We start from the raw sequence: 20135 nt of genomic DNA on the forward strand, positions 1-20135 counted from the left end.
GTATTTCTGAGCCCAACGAATAATGACAGTAGTGAGATGCAGAATAGAAGAGGACTGAGGAAGTCGGCCTGAAATATACCCCTTCTGAAAGTGACCCACCCTGTTTGGACTCTAGCTTGACAAGATGTTATGGTGAAGCGAGTTTACCAGAGATGCAAGATGAGCTCATGCGATATTGTATCAAATGCCTTACGGTAGTTGATTCAGGCCATAGAGAGGCCTGCGCTTATTATTACGCTCATTATTATCATTATTTTTATTATTATTAGTATTGAATGTAGAGCTTTGTTCATACTTTTGATCAAAATCTATGAAATAGATGAGGACTCACCTGGTAAAATAGAGATTGTCTTCAACGCCCTGAGCACCCTGAACGTCCTCAGTCCAGCCAGATTTCCCACTTCCATCCCGATGGTGGCATACCCGCTGGTGATGACGACGAAATCCAGCCAGTTCCATGGATTTCGCAGATATGTGTATTTGTTCAATATAAAACCTTTCGCGATCGTTTTTATTATCATCTCGAGGGTATAAATGGCTAAAAAAATATACCTGAAACAAAGAGAATGTAATAATAATAATAATAAATGTTTTTATTGCTACACAAACAGCAGTTACAGAGAACAAGGTTGATTAATAGTGAGTAGCAAATGGCATCGTTCGCTCTTCTACTTTATAAGAACGATAGAATAGCGCTCTTCCATGCAACCACGTGAAGGGACCAGTGACTAGAACTGGTCCCTTTGTTCAAATAAACTATTTAAGATTCATATCCGATATATTATCATTTTATATTGGGTGCTGTATCTGAGTGTTCTGTATCTGTAAACCTCTCTTCATTTTGAATTTTAATTCTCATAATGGTTTCAATGTGATGTTTGTTTTTTCCAAATATCATTACTTTATACTTGAGTGCGTTGATTTTCAACTTATGCGCATGTGATGCCTCTACTAATTGGTTTATATCTTCAGATATAACTTTTTGAGCCTTGAATCAATCTTCTGGAGCAAATGAGTAATACAGTTGTGTATCATCACCATAAAAGTGGACTTTACAAGTTGTAATGCTCGAAATGAAATTACTTGTGTGTATACTAAATAGTATGGGGCCAAGTATAGACCCTTGTGGAACTCCACACTCCTTTTCTCTTGCTGACTGACCCACAGCTGTCTCCACGTATTGACTCCTGTCCTGTAGATAATTACACATAATGCTAATAGCACTGTCCGAAACACCTATAAAGTGTAAAATAGAGAGTAAAATTTCGTGGTTTATCGTATCAAATGCTTTCGAATAATCTGAGAGAATAAGAACAGTTGTTTTTCCTCCATCTGTCTCTCTAATAATATCGTGAACAATGTTGAGTAAGGTTGTAGCACAACTGTGTACCGGTCTGAATCCTGATTGTTCAGAAGGCAACATAGTAAATTTTTGAAGATGATGTCTCATTTTGAAAGTTCATGATTTTTTTCAATTACCTTCGACAGACATGGTATACTAACCGGGCGGAGGTCATTGTAACTCATTACATAACTTTCCTTAGGCAATGCAATTATCCGTGATATTTTCCAGATATCAGGAAAAACACTTTTCAGTAAACAAGAATTGACAATATTAGTTAATACTGGTAGAATTGTTGGGCAGCAAAGTAATATCATTTCTAAGTTAATTAAGTCAGGATCAGTAGCTAGTGATTTCACCTCTAGCAAGCATTTATGAATTTCTTCGACAGTAACTGTTGAAAAATGAGAGAGTTCTCCAAAAATAGATTTTTTGCTTTGAATATACTTATTGAGTAAATGTTGTTCAGGTTCAGACTTATTCGATGATGCTTGTATAAAATGCTGATTTATTTTGTTAGGGTTGTCTGTTGTTAGGTGACAACAGCTGGATGAAGAAGAAACCCACTTTGACCCAACCAAAATCCAAAAAGCGGTATGTATTATATGTTTGATTTTCAACGTTTCATTCTCCGACCAATTTGCATTTCATTTTTAATTTTTGCAGGTGCTTTTATCTGTTGCTGAATTGTTTCCGTTTGACATAATGTCTTATGAATGTATAAGTATATGAATACACTTATTATTGGTAAATTTATTACATGTCTGATGATCCATGAATTTGTATCTATCCATTCATTATATTTATTCATATTCATATGTTTAGTTATGATGTACTCATGATTTACCATATGTACTTGATGTACCAACAGTGGTTGATGAATTATCATCTTATTTTTATTTTTTTCTCGAAGGTAAAGCTGACTGGGTTGTGTCCCAGAAGCTCCGACATATTTGTCTGACCAAAATTTCCACCTTAATGCGGCAAGAGAGGTAATAGAGAGAGCATCGTTCCACCAAGAATACCAATAATCAGAACGACCATCTTAACCGAATGGTCTGGATAGAGTCTGCAAAGTTATTACTATTTTTTTCCTTAGGTTGCGCTGTCCGAGTCCTATCTCCTGAAGCCCCGATACATTTGGGAGGGCACGCGTTCATTATCAACCAATGACCACTCCACACACCGTGGGGTGACTGATCATTGGTTTCGAGTCCCTAAACAGACGCAGTGAGAATGACAGCCTTCTGCATTTTTCCGGCTGCCTCAGTGCAACTAGCCGGCATGATCTTTAGTTTTGAGAGCAGAGAGGGCATCATTTCACCAACTAGGTACCCTAAAAATCAAAACAACCATTCTGACGAAGTGTTCTGGATAGAATCTGTGGAGTACGAAGACAAATTCTCGATACATTATTCGTTTTTCCTCTTCTTTTCTGACGATATTCGTTTCGCCAAGAGTTGAAAACTCCTGGCAAATATTGTCTTGCTCTGATAGTCGACAGGAACTACATCAAGCTGATTAGCTTGTATGAGCCTGAGGGTGGGAAACGAATAGCTTCAAAAAATGTGGAACTTCCCTATAACGGATTCAATATCCCCCGGAGCGTAGGGCAACACCGGTGTATCGTCAATATCGCAAATGTGCCGTAGGTGGTATTGAAGCTCTCTTAGGGCCGCGTAATGTCAATGAATACATGAAACCTCATGTGCTGCAAATGCTGACAGCAAATTCATTAGCGTCTCAGGCGCCTTGTCGCAGTCCCTGCACCTTGTATCTGGAACATCTATACTCATCACGCGACTACGGTTGACTAAGGTGTTGAAGACACCATCCTGGCAGACCATGAAGAACTCCTCAGATTCCGACTTCAGCCCGCTAGACCTGAGGAAAACGAAATTCAGGCGCTTTGTTAAGCTAAGGTCTTCAATGTTGTTGAAGAAGACCACATGTATTGGCTTATCTTTGTGTAGCCGCAGGAATGAAGTGATATCTGCAGCTTTCATGTTAGCTCTTGGGCAGCTGTCATACAGAGACCATGCAGAGAAGGGGATCCGAATTACTGATGACTTCGAAGGCTTCATCCAGACCATACTGTCATGTTAACCCTTCAAACTCAAAAGTTCATGGGCGCACTGTTGTTCTCACTATTTTCATCATCCGAAATGTTGGGAGTTCTGTCGAAGATGATTAGTTTTCTGGATGCAAGATTTTTATATCAGGATATTAGTGTTATCCCTACAAGGATTTCAAAAATCAGAATATCTGCATTCTCAAAGGAAGCAATTGTTCTGCCATTTCGTGGTTTTTGTCGAATATGGAACGTAGTTTTGCTATCTATGGTGATACAGTGATCAACTTTTTGCTGTTTTTATCCTGACATCTTTTCAGTGCCGTCAGTGCCTAAGTGTACTACTTCAGAAGTTCATGTTAAAGTTCTGTTCCAGAAAAGAGCGCGAGATTATTATGATTTTTTGAATTTCCTTATGCCTCAAATCATGTTAGCTCCACAACTATAGAACTTTTAGTACTACTTGGCCATACCCTCGTAAGTTTGTTGATTGAACATCAACAAAAAGAAGTTATTGTACGTAAGAGATGGATGCAGATGGTACTAGAAAAATGGTGAGAGCACTGAGTACGCATATAAGTTTTGGAAAAGAAAGTTTTTGGCTTTCTACTACTCCATCTTGAATGTGAATGATATCTGATTTTTATTCCACAACGAATGTTTGAAATACAAACTGAGTAGAGAAAAGTATCTTCTGTATAATTCAGTGTTCATATGGAAGTATTTGTTTCGAAAGAATTTTTTCTTCCGTATAATTCAATGTTTATATGAAAGTAGCTGTTTCAGGAGGACTTTTTTTCAGTTTGTGTCTGAAAGTTACTTCTTTGCATGATCTACACATCCATGTATAGAGTTACTTCCTTCCTTTCTTTGGAAGACTCCCTCATCCTTCTTTTTTTGTATCAAGATGGAATAGTAGAAAGCCAAAAATTTTCTTTCCCAAAAATTATTCACTCCTAAAAAAAAAATAAATAAAAAAAAGTATATAACCCCTTCAATTCACATATATAATTTATTCTGAATGCACCAAGGATTTAATTTTTGTTAGATGTAAGCAGCGACTGAATAAAAAAGTTATCTAGTTAAACAGAGTCCACATTGAGATATTCTAAGACTGTGTAATTTTTATATGTTGTATTTTCGTAAAACAATGAATATGCCAATTATTCATAAGAACCCACAAAAATCGTCACATCAAAGTATAAAAAGTTAGTGAAGTTTCTTTATTTAAGCACTGTTACAAAAATATCTCATCGCTACTTACTCAATCAGAAAGTCATTGATTTCATAGATTTCATATTTCTGAAAAATTTTCAGTAATAACATTCAACATGTTTTCTCTCCCTCTTCCCTCTCTCTCCTTCCTCTTTTTTTTTCTCATCTTTTTTCTTTGTTTTTTCTCTAGATTAGTTATCATCTTTTTTTCCAGGCTAGAACTAGAATCAACAGTACCCTTCCGGTAAATGTTGTTTCTAGCCTCATCTGTAGTTTTTTTATATTTTTATAGGTTACATGTTTATTGTATTTATATCTAATAAGGAACTACAAATAAATATTATTATTTGTTTGTCAAACATTCATTTCGAATTATTTTGCTTTCTTTTGCTCAGAAAAATATTGAAATATTATGTTACAGTAGATGATGAAGCAATAAAGTATACTCACTCGGCTTCTTCAATCGTTTCGGCCATGGCGAGGAAGACGCAGTTGAGCAAAATGGTGGCCATAACCAAATAATCGAAGTATTGATTGGTGCACAGATATATACATGCTTTTCTGAATGGGTTGAAAGGGCTGAAGTAGAAGAATGAATTCGTAGCGGTGAATCGATGGATGTAGTTTTTTCGAAATCTCTTCGACACCACGCAGAACGTCTGGAACAAAAAAATATGTTGACAATGGGTGTGAATGTTTCAGATTCTTCATGCAAAATTGTTGTTAGCAGAGTAAAGGAGTTACTGTTAAACTGGAACGTGGAATGTCACTTGGTTTTTTTCAATTTGCTAATTTTCTCGTCAAGTATTTCAATACTGATTTTTTTTGATAAATATTAGAGCCTTCTGAGAAAAACCTACAGTTCTGTAATGAACTTATCTATTATCACGAACTAGTTTCAGTTTGACGATAGAATTGGTACCTCTAGTTTATGATTGATCTAACACAAATAGTTCTCTCGATAACCTAGCCTTCAGCTAGGTTATTTTTTCCAAATGCTGGACTTACGATATATACCATACAATCCCGCCATCATCACCGCTGTAACAACGTTGGCTTTTAACTGTCTATATCATTTAGCTAGTTGCCACCCTTTGGACCCTCCTTGCTAATGCCGTAATTGTTTTGTCAAATTGAATTTGGCAGCTGCTGTCACCAGATGCGGATTTCTCGACATCGAATTTTGGATGTTAGGCAATTCCAAAAAGGTTGTAGGGTTCGTGCCGATTGCACGAAGGCCGGTCTTTTTAAAAACTGATCATTTATACTTCTCTCTCATTGTACGGTTCCAGAACGATGCCAAATATGCTCTAACTGAATTTTAATCTTGGTTAAAATATTCTTCACTCACTATTCTCCTCTCGATAGATTTATTAAAAAGTCTCAAATTTTACTCTACGGGGATGATATGAGAAATAAAAAAAATTGAGCAAAGCAAATGCCGCTAATTTGACTGTGCTATTACTATTTACTATTTCACGTATAGTCAGTGGGCATACTTGAAGACTGGCTATAAATCAAATCATCTAAAGGAACAATTCGTTCAGGCCAGTCTCAACACCCTACACAGTAGGTTAATGGACTGACACCTATCAGAAAACAACTACTCCCCTGGCTAATACCACGAAGGGCGTTGGATTATATCCGACAGGTGTCAGTGCAGGATTCTTCACAGAAGTTATTCCTGCATATGCTGTTGGCAATACAACTGCCGCAATAGATTTTCAATTATCGGAACACACTTGCAGACCGGTTTCGGGCTGTTTGGCCACTCGTCAGTGCAAGGTAGTGTATATCATCAACATAAAGTCGATGATTTCCGATAATTGAAAATCGAATTCCGTCAGAGTATCATTCCTCGAACTAAGCTGAAGACTACAACAAACAACAGGTTTGTCGTCGCTCCATCTGCCTGTGAACGAGGTAACCAACTGCATATCCAAATTTGCCCAATTCCTCGTAAAAGGAAAAAAATCTTTCACGTATAGTCAGTGGGCATACTTGAAGACTGGCTATAAATCAAATCATCTAAAGGAACAATTCGTTCAGGCCAGTCTCAACACCCTACACAGTAGGTTAATGGACTGACACCTATCAGAAAACAACTACTCCCCTGGCTAATACCACGAAGGGCGTTGGATTATATCCGACAGGTGTCAGTGCAGGATTCTTCACAGAAGTTATTCCTGCATATGCTGTTGGCAATACAACTGCCGCAATAGATTTTCAATTATCGGAACACACTTGCAGACCGGTTTCGGGCTGTTTGGCCACTCGTCAGTGCACCTACTGTGTAGGGTGTTGAGACTGGCCTGAACGAATTGTTCCTTTAGATGATTCTATTTACTATTAATTTAACCTCTTAAACGACTCCAAATGCACCAACTCAGTACAAAATACTTTTAGTTTTACCTTTACCTTAGGGAGAGTGGTCTATAACCTTGAATTTGCTTACTTTTTTGATTGTAATCTGAACTTCATTTAAACAACTCACAACTATAGACCGGGAGCCCGTGACAGAAACTTTGACCCCATTTTTTACCGTCTACCTTTTTCAAAAGACATTTACAGCCACAAGCAACAGTATTATGCGTTAAACGATTTTTTTCCCATGTTACATATGTTTAAACATTAACTTTAGTTTGCATAGAAAAAAGCTTCTTTGACTAACATTTTACCGTCTGCCATTCATGCAACTGGAAGGCTAGGTTACACAACCCACAAAAAAATAATTGGCAGACGATTACATGGTGTTCTAGTTGAAGCATGAATTTTTTATTTAACGAAAAAAAGTTACCTGAAATCAATTTTTTACCGTCTGCCAAGCACAGCGTACACTAAAAGTAGCATGAAATGAACGAATTTTCACAAGGTAGACGGTCTGCCGATTAAATACTAATTTATAGGCATTAGTTACTTAACAATTTTTTCATAGTTTCCTGAACCATTTTTTACTGTATAAAAGATATTTAAAAGATATAAAAAGTAATAACTTTTACCGACATTTTACCGTCGGCTATTGTTTCCTTGCAATGTATATTATTATTAGGTAGACAAATTGTCAATCGGCAGACGAATAGATCGTGTTGATACAACTGAAGAATACTTCTTAATTTGCAGAAAAAAGTAATAACTTTGACCAACGTTTATCGTCTGCCGTTGTTTCCTTGCAATATATAATTATTGAGTGGACAAACTTTCAATTGGCAGAAGAATCGACCGTGTTTAGACGAGAGTGGTAGACAATTTGTGATGACACAATTATTAATGTTACTTCACAATTTGGTTTTGGAAACAATTGCAAATTCATAAATGCCACATGAATCGCTCTTGTCTCTTGGCTTTGCATTCCATGCCTTAACCGGCTATTATTTTACACCAGCTTTTTACAAAAAAAAGAAAAAAACTTTGTCGATTTTAACGGACAACGAAAAGTTTGAAAAAGCTTTTGCAGACTTGGAAAATCCTTTTTTGGTTGCCGACACTGCACCAATAATTGAAGAATTTGTGTGCCGTATGTATGCAACAACCAAAAATAAGTTATCCAAAGTCTCAAGAATGAAGCGAGAGTTCGGAAATTTGAACGACATTACGGAGTGATAGATGACATGGAATCTTTCAAGAAACAAGTTACATCGTTTGATGCATCTAATCTACCACCATGTGCCAGAGAGTTACATCATCAAATTTAAAGAATAGCATATATATCAAACATGTGGACCAATTTTTTTGAAAAAAATCCATCTCAATTAGACCTATCAAATCATGGCTCGTTTCACAATGATAATGGACAGTATACATTTAACTGGTTCAAAGTACCTGATTCGCCTGAAAGCATTCAAAACAATTATATTAACATCTGCAAGTACGTCAGTATCTAAGAAATGATGAGAACTTATGAGAAAATCCAGCATGAAAATATCGAAAATACTACCTTCCGTAATTAATCGAAATTAAATAAATGCAGTAGCATATGTTCACGTATCGTTTGAATAATTTTCATGTCCTTCAAATTGTATCACGAAAATTGATTATTAGATTGCTACCTTATTTTTTGTTTTAGATCCCTCTAAATTTGCTCAGCTCAATGATGAGGAAGTTGCGGATTTGGGAAATGGAAATATTGCTGAAGATCATAGTGTTTTCGCTGTGGCGATGGTCTTAGTGCTCGCAATGGTGTGTCCTGTCTCTTGATGAGGTTTGGACAAGGTTGAGTATGGGTCTAACTTTCGTACAGCAAGTTGATGTTCGCATACTCTACTTGTTACACGTCTGTTGGTCTGGCCTACATATGTTCTATCGCAATCGGATTACGAAAGGCAGATTGAGAACTTAGAGAGAACTCATGACGAAACCTGGGGAGTAGGCAGATTGAGGCCCAGGAGTCAGGTCACATCAAATTCTTGAAAATGGCTTCAAAATGGGAGCCCAAACGTTGACTACAAAACTCCGGACGCGGTTCAACCCGAACTCGACGAAAATGTACTACTGATTCGCGGAAACCTATGAATGAACATTATTATTATTATCACAGTTTTATGAATTTTCCTAAGCGTAAGAACTCGTCTTTTTATATAGATACTGATTATGCATCTGCGTCAAACTGCCAAATCAGCATCATCCATACATCTCTTTTAAATTGGAGTTGAAAATGTCGTTTCTCATTAATTGTTTTTCATCTGTGATTGAACCTCTATCTTGAACCTTCAAAGTTGAAATACAATATTGGTTGTAATTTTACTAATTATTACCGTTACTTCTCACCTTCGCAAGAGCAATCCTTATTCCATCTGCCGTTGTTCCCGCGAATCCTAATACGTTGTTCACAATTCCTCTGATTTGTCTACTCAGATTTCTGTTTTGATGTTTACTATTCCAAAACAAGAAATAACTCACAGTTCACCACATAGAATAATTTTTCCGCTTCCTGTACTAACAATATGTTGGCTACACGAGTTCCTCGATGTTATTGAGCTCACGTCCAACTCCGCCGGCTGATCTACTGCCCATACAATATTCAGAAAAACAACAAAATTTTCCAAGCTGTACCAGGAATATAATATCCTAATATCCTTTCATATATCTGAATTGAGCACTCATATTCGTTGAATACTACGCCAGTTTTTACACAAGGAGCTTTCATGAATCAGTCTTTTCAAGCTATAAAAATTTCAATAAATTTCGCAGGGAATATGTAAACATCTACTTAAAAGCCGTAGCTCAACATTCGAAAGGGTAATAAATTTCCTATTATGAATTATTGATGCTGCAACGTATATGTAATGGTTATCGATAAATTTTGTATTAGAGCTGAATTTAAGAGGAATTACCTCATAATCGGAATGCTTTTCAATTTCATATATGGGGTATAGCGATACCTTGTGGAAATGAAATGAAATCACCAGGATGAAGCTCAATTGAGCATGAAACTGTTAGGTTTCGATGTGAAAGAAGTATTCGATACTAACTTTCATAACCTTGCCGTTGTTACTATAATACTACTACAGCTTTTCAAATATAGGAAGAGGTTTGAGAATTATCCCTCTGTCTCTCTCGCTCTCATAGTCATCTAATGAACGCACATCAGGTGGGCGGGACCATAACCGAATTCAGAAACCTCTTCCTACATTTGACAAGCTATACTTACAATCGTGAGTATGCATGAAAATTTGATTTATACGAAAACAGTGACAGATGAAAAATGTGAACCACACATCTTCTACTCAGTCTACAGTCACTTTCTTGTAAGGTAATTTGTGAAGAGAGGTTACGAGAAGTCTCACCAATTGTTAGATGTGCATGGAATACTGTATATCAATTAGATAAGTCTATCAGTTATATGACTTTTCACAATCACGACAGAGTAAATTTTATAAATAACTAGTACTATGTTGCTGTAACGCTACTGTTCCAATGTTTTGACAGAATTAGAATCAACGAACTTTGGCGTGAGCAGCATTGTAGAACAGTGATTTAAAAAAAAAAATTCTACAGCGCCATCTAGTGGCGGGTTACAGAAAAATTGATAGAATAAAAACCTCCTCCATGAAAAATTACTTATACGTGTCAAGTTTCGTCACGATCGGTTGAGCTATGTAGGAGTTTATCACTTACCAATCAACCAACCAACCAACCAACAAACATCCATTTTCATATATTAGATTGAAAATAAAATAAATTGATGAATGTAGCTATTACTACGTGGTAGGAAATCATAATGAAGAAAAGAGAAATGAAACTTTTATTTGTTACTAACGTTACTGCAGTTTCGTCCTATACGGACATTTTCAAACTTATACAATAAACTAACAATGATTCATTACATTCGCCATTATATACCACCCCTGTAGGTACTGATAGAAATGGAGGTACTTGACTTGATTGAGTACCTGAATTTACAGTTCACAAACCGACGAGTAAATTAAATCGATTTGATCATTTAACAGATTGCACCCGCAATGTTTATGCTTGTGAGTTTCCAAGTCTGAAAGACTTTTCATGTTCAGCATACCGTTTTTGGAAATTTCGGCCAAATTGTCCCATATAAACACTGTTACACTCCGGACACAAGCTTATAAACTCCAGATTTTTCCAACTTGTCGACCTTATCTTTGGCATTGAAAAGGAAATGAGATAACTTGGCATGTGGTCTGAATGCCACTTCCACATTATTTTTCCTCAAAAAACCCGCAATTATCTCTATTCTTTTTCTAAAATATGTTAGCGTTACTCATTTCTTGATTTCTAGTTGTTTGACCTGAGGGTAGATTAATCTGTAAGTGAATTTTCGGCTATGTTTCCTGACTAACTTCTGGATAGTATCTGCGTTGAAACCATTATTATGACCTATCTGTGTAATTATATCAATTTTCCTAGCTAGATTGTCAGCAGACAAAGGCAGTGACAATGCTCTGTGCAACATTGAATTGTAGGCTGCTAATTTATGACTCGCTTGGGATGGTGATGTCTGTATAGCAAGGTTTTTTGAAAACATGGAACTCAAATTTACTATAGTGGTCTCCAAGTTGTTCATAAATATGTCTGCTAAAAGTGGACTAAGGGGTGAGCCTATTGGTAAACCTGAATGCTGTTTATAAAATTTGTTATTGAACTGTAGGTAGCTCTGATTTAGGCAAACATCGAAAGCTGTTGAAACTTCAAAGGAAGTGATATGGTCAACTTTGGCTTAATATAATATGTCTAAAATGAGGGGCTTACACTCGTTGTACGGTATGTTGGAGAACATACTCTTTACATCGAATGAAACTAAAATTGAATTATGTGGCGTGGTTTGGTTCCTTATGTTTTCTACTGAAGTAAGTGAATTCTTAATGCTGTGAGGTGGGACGAAATTGGTAATATTTTTGAACAACTTGTTAAGACGTACCCCTTTCTAGTTCTCTTACCGGACTATTTATATACGAAACTACTGGTCTTATGGGGTTATGGTCGTTTTAAAATTGAATTATGTGGCGTGGTTTGGTTCCTTATGTTTTCTACTGAAGTAAGTGAATTCTTAATGCTGTGAGGTGGGACGAAATTGGTAATATTTTTGAACAACTTGTTAAGACGTACCTATTTCTAGTTCTCTTACCGGACTATTTATATACGAAACTACTGGTCTTATGGGGTTTGAAATTTGAAAATGTCCGTATAGGACGCAACTGCAGTAACGTTAGTTACAAATAAAAGTGGTAAAAAACATAGAAAGTTTCATTTCTCTTTTCTTCATAATAATAAAATATCATTCATGTTTGTTTTCTTCAGGACTTTCAATCTCTTCTTTATGATTTTGATATTAATATAACATTTTTAAAGAAATTTTTCAATACATCAATTTAAAATATACGGTTTGGCATTTGTCGAATGTTTGGAATTTGTTTCAGAATGACACATTTCCTATCTCATCAAAATGGCTCCAAAGTCTCGAGATGCGGTTCAACCCGGGCTTCAGATTCTCGGTATTTGGCAGGTGGTCCTCGAATAAACACGAATTGCAGAAGACCAAAACGAGTACTCCATCAAAATCATTGCCTACAAGCAAGGGAGATATAACTGTAACTACATAGTAGTGTTGCACCCAAGTTTGCTTCCTATATTTCTGCTAACGCAGTTGTTGTTCTCAAAGATAGGTAAAGATACCCAATCTTTGCCTTTGATAATAATATAATGATAGCGTATACATACGCAACGCTACATATAACTACTACATTGATACTAAGTCCCATCATCATCCTGCATAATTGAATTTCGTTTTAAATTCTCTCATACACAGGTCTATCAGACTCTCTGAAAGCCACAATAGATCCAAGGAACTAGATGAACTAAAATGCGCCCTTCACCAAAACAATTACCCTGAATTTCAAATCCAAAGATCCATCAATCTTCAGCAAACCCGTACCCCACATCCCAAACTGCCCAATGAACAGTCGAACACCCTCATATTCATGAAGTTGCCGACAAAATGAGCCGAATTCTGAAGAGCCACGATATAAGAACAGAACACGAAACCCAATGATGAGGCATATACGAAATATCATGTTACACGCGCTCCAGAACTTACATCGACCAGACCAACAGAATAGTCTACAACAGAGCCCATGAACATGATCTTGCTGTCTGTAAATTAGATCCAGCCTCATCCCTCTTCAAACAATCATGAAATAGGCCACACGATGAGCTTCGAAAACATGAAAACCATTGCCACCAAAGAAACTCTACATGTAAGGCTAACCCCCGAAGCTATAGAAATTAAAAAACGTCCCAACTGCCTGTGTACCAACCTGTGTATCAACAGTCAACGCTTGAGAATTCAGATAGATCAAAAAAAATTTCATTCAACAGAATCCCAAACTAGTCAATCACGATTGACTCTATCCCTTACTGTTAATGGTAGGCTCGAATTTGAATAGCCCTGTATAAGGAAACGTAAGGAAAATATATCAAATGATACAAAATTTAATTAAAAAATCCAGCAGCCTTACTGCTACGTACTCACACATTTCGTCGTTCTTGATCCCCTCAAGGAACCTTCTGAAACGAGAATGTGGATAAATCCCCTGGAAGTTTAATACAGGTCTGTCATGAGGGGTGAGGAGATTGAATTTTTTTGCCGTTCTCGAAACTGATTGGATTCGTTTTCACTGAATGTTCATGATATTTTGATGTATTTTTTGAAAAAAAAAACTTCTACATATTAGAAAGGCAAGTATGGTGCTGGTAGTATAGTTGACTAATAAGTTGCCGAGAATTATTTTTACATATGAACACGATTACACTACGACATCTTGAAGGGAGATTCATAACAACTGGTGAAATCAATATACAAACATCGGAAAAAAGCCTAGGGATATTTTTAAACAAGGCAATAATTTTTTTTAGATCGCTTTAGGGAAAAAAAGTTGACGAGTGATTATTAAACGAATGTAACTTACAACAAAATTCATTAACTGGTCAAAAATACTGAGTGCGCACATAAGCAAAACTAAAAAAAAAATATGGCTCTTCTTTGGCACCCCGAAAAAAATCATAATACAAAAAAAATTGGAATCAGTACAAAGTATGGCCTCCACGCTGGTTTATTATGGCCCTACATCTATCGTGCATCGACAAAATGAGATTGTCAATGTCTTGTTGAGGTATATTTGCCAATTCAGCGATTAAAAGCTCTCTCAATTGAAACGTTGTGTGAATGTTTTCCATATGCGGAGTTATTCTTCGTTGAAGCATGTCCCACACATGCTCGATGGTATTCAGGTTCGGTGATTGTGCTGGCCATGGCAATAAATCAACTTCTTTGTTGGTGAGCCACTCAGTCACTAGACGCGCGACATGTGGACGAGCATTATCGTGCATTAGGTGGAAGTTTTCACCAACAGCAACAGCAAACGGACGGACGATAGGTAGAAGAATGGTGTCGAGGTACTGTCCAGCTGTGAGGGAGCGATTTGGAAAAACGAGATCGGTTCTACCGCCGATCGTGATTCCGCCCCATAGCATTACTGTACCTACCACCTTTTTATGTGTGGACTTCCTGAACGTGTCTCAAACGTTCATTATTTCCAGGTCGTCTCCACAGTCTTACTCGACGAGAATCTGGATGAAATCCAAATCTGGATTCGTCTGTAAACAAAACTGTGGCCCAATCATTTGCATCCCAGTTTTGATGTTCTTGACACCACTCTAATCTTCTAATCTTCTACCGCGATTGCCTCTCGACAAAGGTGGACATCTAAGTGGCCTTCTGTTGTGGAAATCTGCTTAATGCAGTCGATTTCTAACAGTATCACGACCAATGGTTACCTGGTGCGTCTGCTGCAACACGTTAACCAACTCAGGTGCTGTGATTGTCGGTTGTCATCTTGTGGTTAAGACTAAAAATCGGTCTTGAACTGTGAAGTTGGAGCGCGTCCTCGCCCTTGATGTTGTTCGGCTTGACTGCCAGTTTCACGGAAACGCCACCACAATCGACTGATAACACTTTGGGAGACCCCCAAACGAAGAGCTACATCATTTTGTAGCGTGCCACCTTGAAGAAACCCTACAGCTCTATTCATCTCAGCCAATGGTAAGTGATGGCATTCCATGTCATAGCATAATATTTCCAGTTCAATTGCTGAGCAAGAACTGCATAGAATGTACAAACTCGACACTTTCAGATTATTCATTTTAGCCGAAAACCTACAGTTTGTAAAAAACTTGATAAAAGATTAGTTACCGTTTTGCAGGCTTTGTTCAACCCATAGAAATCTACAGGGTGGTCGAGTGTACCAATTTAATCGAAATTAAACGACCTCATGCATTTATTTTTATGATATTTAGTATGTTATAAAAATATCCCTAGACTTTTCCGATTTGTGTATTACTTTTACATGTTATCAGGTTCATACTATGGTATCTGAACATGGTTTCTATCTAACAATTTCAAAATTTCAATTTTTAATTACAAAATTATTGAAGCAATATGTATTTTAAAAAAATTTGTGTTTTGTGAAAGGTGAGATGAGTATTCAGGGCAAGAATATTTTCATTTGACACACTCCAAGATCTTTCTACCCCAGAGTCAATTTCGAAAAATTCATTTCTTCAAATAGAATTGCATCACTCCAAATATTATTGTTGACCCAAATCATTAATGATTGATTGGGTATGTAATCTAAATGACCATTTTAGTTTCATGATACCTTCAGCTTCTGGAAACTAATGAAATAAAAAATCAGTGCATGTCAATAATAATATACTGGAAATCAAATAGTTCCGTTGGCCGTAAATGTAGTCGAAAATGTTCAGAAAGAAGGCTTTGAAATTTTGCTAACGATTGCAGAATGTCTCTACAAACCTGACTTCTTGTGATTTCGTCAAAAAATTACATGATCTGCGGAGACTTGAAAAAAAATGAGAAGGTCGATTAGCGCATAAAACAATATATGAGCCAAAATACTGTGTATTGTCATAGGAAACGTCATGTCAAGGACCAGGTATGTGTGGAAAAGCAAGTTTTAGATCACTATAGAAATTATACCAAAAATTAGCGCAGTCGGTTTGATATCTCGTCAGTATACAGGGTGTTCCTTAAACACATGCTAATAGTTAAGGAGGTAATTCTTAGACCCATTTTAAGAAAAAACTTCCCATGGACGTATGTCCTAAACGCCTTAACTTTTGAGATACAGGGTGGCAAAGTTTTCAAAAATAATCAGTTTTTTAATAATAACTGAGATAATTTTGTAGACATCTTTGGCATATTTGGTACATATCTTCCTAAACGAATAGCACAAAATTTGTTAATTAGTAATAATACCAAAACTGATCATCATATTGGCATGTCAAAATTGCACATTAGAGTGACTGAAAATGATGCATTTCAACAGTATCCGAAAGTTGAGTAGTCCAGTAAAAAAGAGTCATGCCACAAAATCAACTTTTTGAGAAAGTAAGGGTTTTATTGGAATAAGTCAAACATATACTGAAATGAATCATAATTCACTTCGAAAATGGATTTAGGGATATGGCACATTTGTAAAAAGTTCGTATTATGGTCCACAGGTAGCAGCAAGATCCAGAACCGTCAAAACAAAACAAAAACAACTTGTGTGTTGCTGAACTAATCATTGAACCACTTACATACATACTTAATCTCTATTTCCTTGAGGGTTCATTTCCCTCGTGTCTTAAACATGTTATTGTTGTTCCTGTTCACGAGAAAAATGATAAGCACTCAATCGTCAACTACAGAGGTATTGCATTGCTGTTTCATTTTCAAAAATTTTCGAAAAATCCTATCTCATCAGACTTGTATCCTTCTGTAAAAAGTATAACCTACTCGCAAAGAGCCAATATGGATTCCAATCTGGTTTATCCACCCAAGATGCTACTCTTTTTCTGGTCAATCATGTTTTTATCCAAATTTGAAACTGGCGAAAAATCGCTCAGTATTCTATTTGATTTGTCACGTGCATTTGATACCATCAACCATCAACTTCTCCTCGATAAACTTTATGATACTGGAATTCGCGGCCAAAGTCTAAAATGGATTAAGACTTATCTGACTGGCAGATCACAATCTGTTAAGGTTAGGCTCAAATCTGGAATAAATCATTCTGAAAATCATAACATATTAACAGGTGTTCCCCAAGGTAGTGTCAAATATTTTATTAAGTTACTACTATGCCTACGTTCACTCAAGTCTAAATTATTGCTTAGTCTGCTACGGTAACAACAGCAAATTGAATGATCCGTTGATTGCTCAAAAAAAGATACTGAAAACCATGTGTTTCAAAAAATATAGTGATTCTTGTAAGCAGTTATTTACTGAGTTACAAATTTTAACTGTGATTTCCATGTATATTTTGAATTGTGTCACTTTCATTAAGAATCATGGGAATCAAGGGATACTATCCGCATAGCTGCTGGTTATACTCTTAGGCAAAATTATAATCTGATAGTTCCTGTACACAAATTAACATCTGTATCAAACGGACCTCATGTTATGTCTATGAAAATATTCAATAAACTTCCAACATTCATTAAGAAAATTTCAAATTCCATTAATTTTAAAATAGCGTTAAAAATATTCTCTACAAAAATGCCTTTTATTCGCTTGATGAATATTTTCAAACTGATCTGGCTGCTTGACATCACGATTGTTTACTTGTCAATATTCTACTGTTTATACTATGTATTTTTTTAATTGTTTTATATAATTATCTCCTACATCTACTATTGATTTAATTTTTTTTATGTATGTTCCATATTTTATCACTTGATATTTTTGAACTCCAATCTTTACTGTGTATATGACGATCTCCATGTTCGTAAAAAAGTCTCAGGAAAAATAAAGTATTGTATTGTAAACAGGGAAGATTTTTCCAGCAAAGGATTTACAAATACAAGACGAGATAGACTGTACGGAATCATTCAATCCAGAACGGTCAGGAGTGCTGATTCTGCTATTGTTTTGCTCACGAAGAGTATTCAACAAGAACCCCAAGAATTTGAAACAATCCTCTTGTTGTCCTAACGAGTATCTAGTGGACTTTAAAGACTCCAGAAAGTTGGTTGAAGGGAAAGATGATACATTCTTAGGAAACTACAGCTGCATGTGCAGCTGTAGTAGGAAGCATTTTCGTTCTCGTTCATCATTAAAACCTTGTTTTTGAAATTCTTTGTCATGAACAACACTTGCAAAATGCTATTCATGTAACAAGTGTTTCCTAAATTATCTGATCCAATTTTCTTCTCAAGATTTTCAGGACAACTCTCTTCTGATTCGTAAGGAAGAACATGTTTCACATAATCTGCATAAGAACCATTTCTCGAACGGCAATCGATCCTTCCAAGTGATAGAGGGTTTCGTGGAGTGATCGATTCGGCTCTTGCTTCATGAAGCTCTTCCATTGGAAGGGAATCAGAACCACAAAGACTGCACTCATATTTGGGGGGCAAGAAGGACCTAAGTCCATTAACCGCACTGAAAAAGAGGATGGTAGATCAATCTCTTGCGAATCAACCTTGATAGCAGACTAATGAATATCCAAATATCTCGGCTTGGTTCGAAGATATTTTAGTTCCGTAATGAAATGAGGGCAAGGAATTATCTCATCAAAATTATGTGAAGCAGGAATAGTTCCAAGGACCAAAGCAGCGTTACCACGTTGAATAGCAAAACTAATTATTTCTATCCAAAAAGGGGTATAAAGGTGATCTTTCGTTGCTTGGCCTATTCTCCTTCCGAGAGGTCGGTCCCATGCACTTTTTATTTTCTTTTTATCTGTAGGAGGTGACCAATATTAGTTGCGGCATGCCAAAGTGATTCACCTTCAGCATAAAAACGTCTTTGATATTGAAAAATATGGAAGGAAGGATGGAATCGATAAGATCAGAAACACTATTAACTGACGACAGAAAAGCTTGTAAAACTAAGGAAGAAGACGAACGTAGTCCTAGTCCGCAAAGGTTTACAGGAAGCGCTGCTTGGAGCCATGATTCATTATTGAAATGATTGTTTGTAACATATTCTGTCGTGTTGTGGAGTGAATTATCAAATTCGTCAAGCTTTAACTGACGACCAAGTAGGGGAACATCTGAGGACGTACACGAGTTTTGGAATCGCCAAAAAATTTTACAAAAGAAAAAATGCAACGTGTTTAGCTAGTTCATTCAATTTGATGGTGAGCAATTTGAGTGATTCCCGTTTTTCTCGAAGATGTTCTGAAAGTGAATCTTCAGAAAGAGGAGCACCGAGAAGACTCCATTTAGACTTTTCCAAAATCCTTACACCAGGAGCCAATTTCAAAATGATGGTTTCGGAAATATTATTCGGAGTTGAAAGAGTAATCAACTCGCATTTATCAAAATTTAGAGATGAGAGATTTATTCGAGATGACAATGGTCATCGTATCAGTTTAATTTCTGATACAACTGAAGTGCAATCAGGTTTTCGTCTACATAGTTTTGAGGTTCAACTCAGTACACCTCGAACTTCACTGTTTAAGGACTCTTTCATTTGAAGAACGGCGTTTATGTGGAATAAACTTCCTGAGAACGTTTTGCCGAATGGATTTAATCTCCAGCGATTCAAATCCAATGTGAATCACTACTTTCGCACAGACACCGCTCTGAGCTCTAAGAGTGCCTTGAGGATTTTCTTGTAGTGCTTTTATTTTGTCTTCAATCAAAACAATGACTTGAATGCTGATGATATGTCAATACCATAATGAAGATACCACACATAATGGCATAAATAGGTTATTCAAATAAAAGAAATCGATGATATATAACACACACTTTGTTTTATTCGAATTTGTAGATAGGAAGCGCTCAATGAAACACCCTTTACAATATATATATATATATATATATATATATATATATATATATATATATTTGGTGTTCTGCTGATTTTTACTTGTTAAAGTTCTCCACATTATTTAATTCTGAAGCGGAGTGGAATTCACCAGATCAGTTAATAACTTCATTGATCTATTTCATCGAAAGGGTTACTAGGTT

At 36.3% G+C, this 20135-nt stretch overlaps 1 protein-coding gene across 1 annotated transcript in view; it reads right to left on the reverse strand.

The window, feature by feature from the left end:
- Positions 1 to 20135, reverse strand: part of LOC111503873 (sodium channel protein 60E) — a 331231-nt gene that overhangs the window by 116654 nt on the left and 194442 nt on the right. Inside the window, exons 2-3 of the mRNA XM_074186486.1 lie at positions 5079 to 5287; positions 332 to 552 (exon numbers count right to left, since the gene is read on the reverse strand). Coding sequence (XP_074042587.1) covers positions 332 to 552; positions 5079 to 5287 — 430 coding nt within the window. The remainder of the gene's footprint in view (positions 1 to 331; positions 553 to 5078; positions 5288 to 20135) is intronic.

This window comes from Leptinotarsa decemlineata, unplaced genomic scaffold, assembly GCF_025532065.1.
Source record: "Leptinotarsa decemlineata unplaced genomic scaffold, Ldec_3_MD MMD2_tig00078422_RagTag_RagTag, whole genome shotgun sequence".
NCBI lineage: Eukaryota > Metazoa > Arthropoda > Insecta > Coleoptera > Chrysomelidae > Leptinotarsa > Leptinotarsa decemlineata.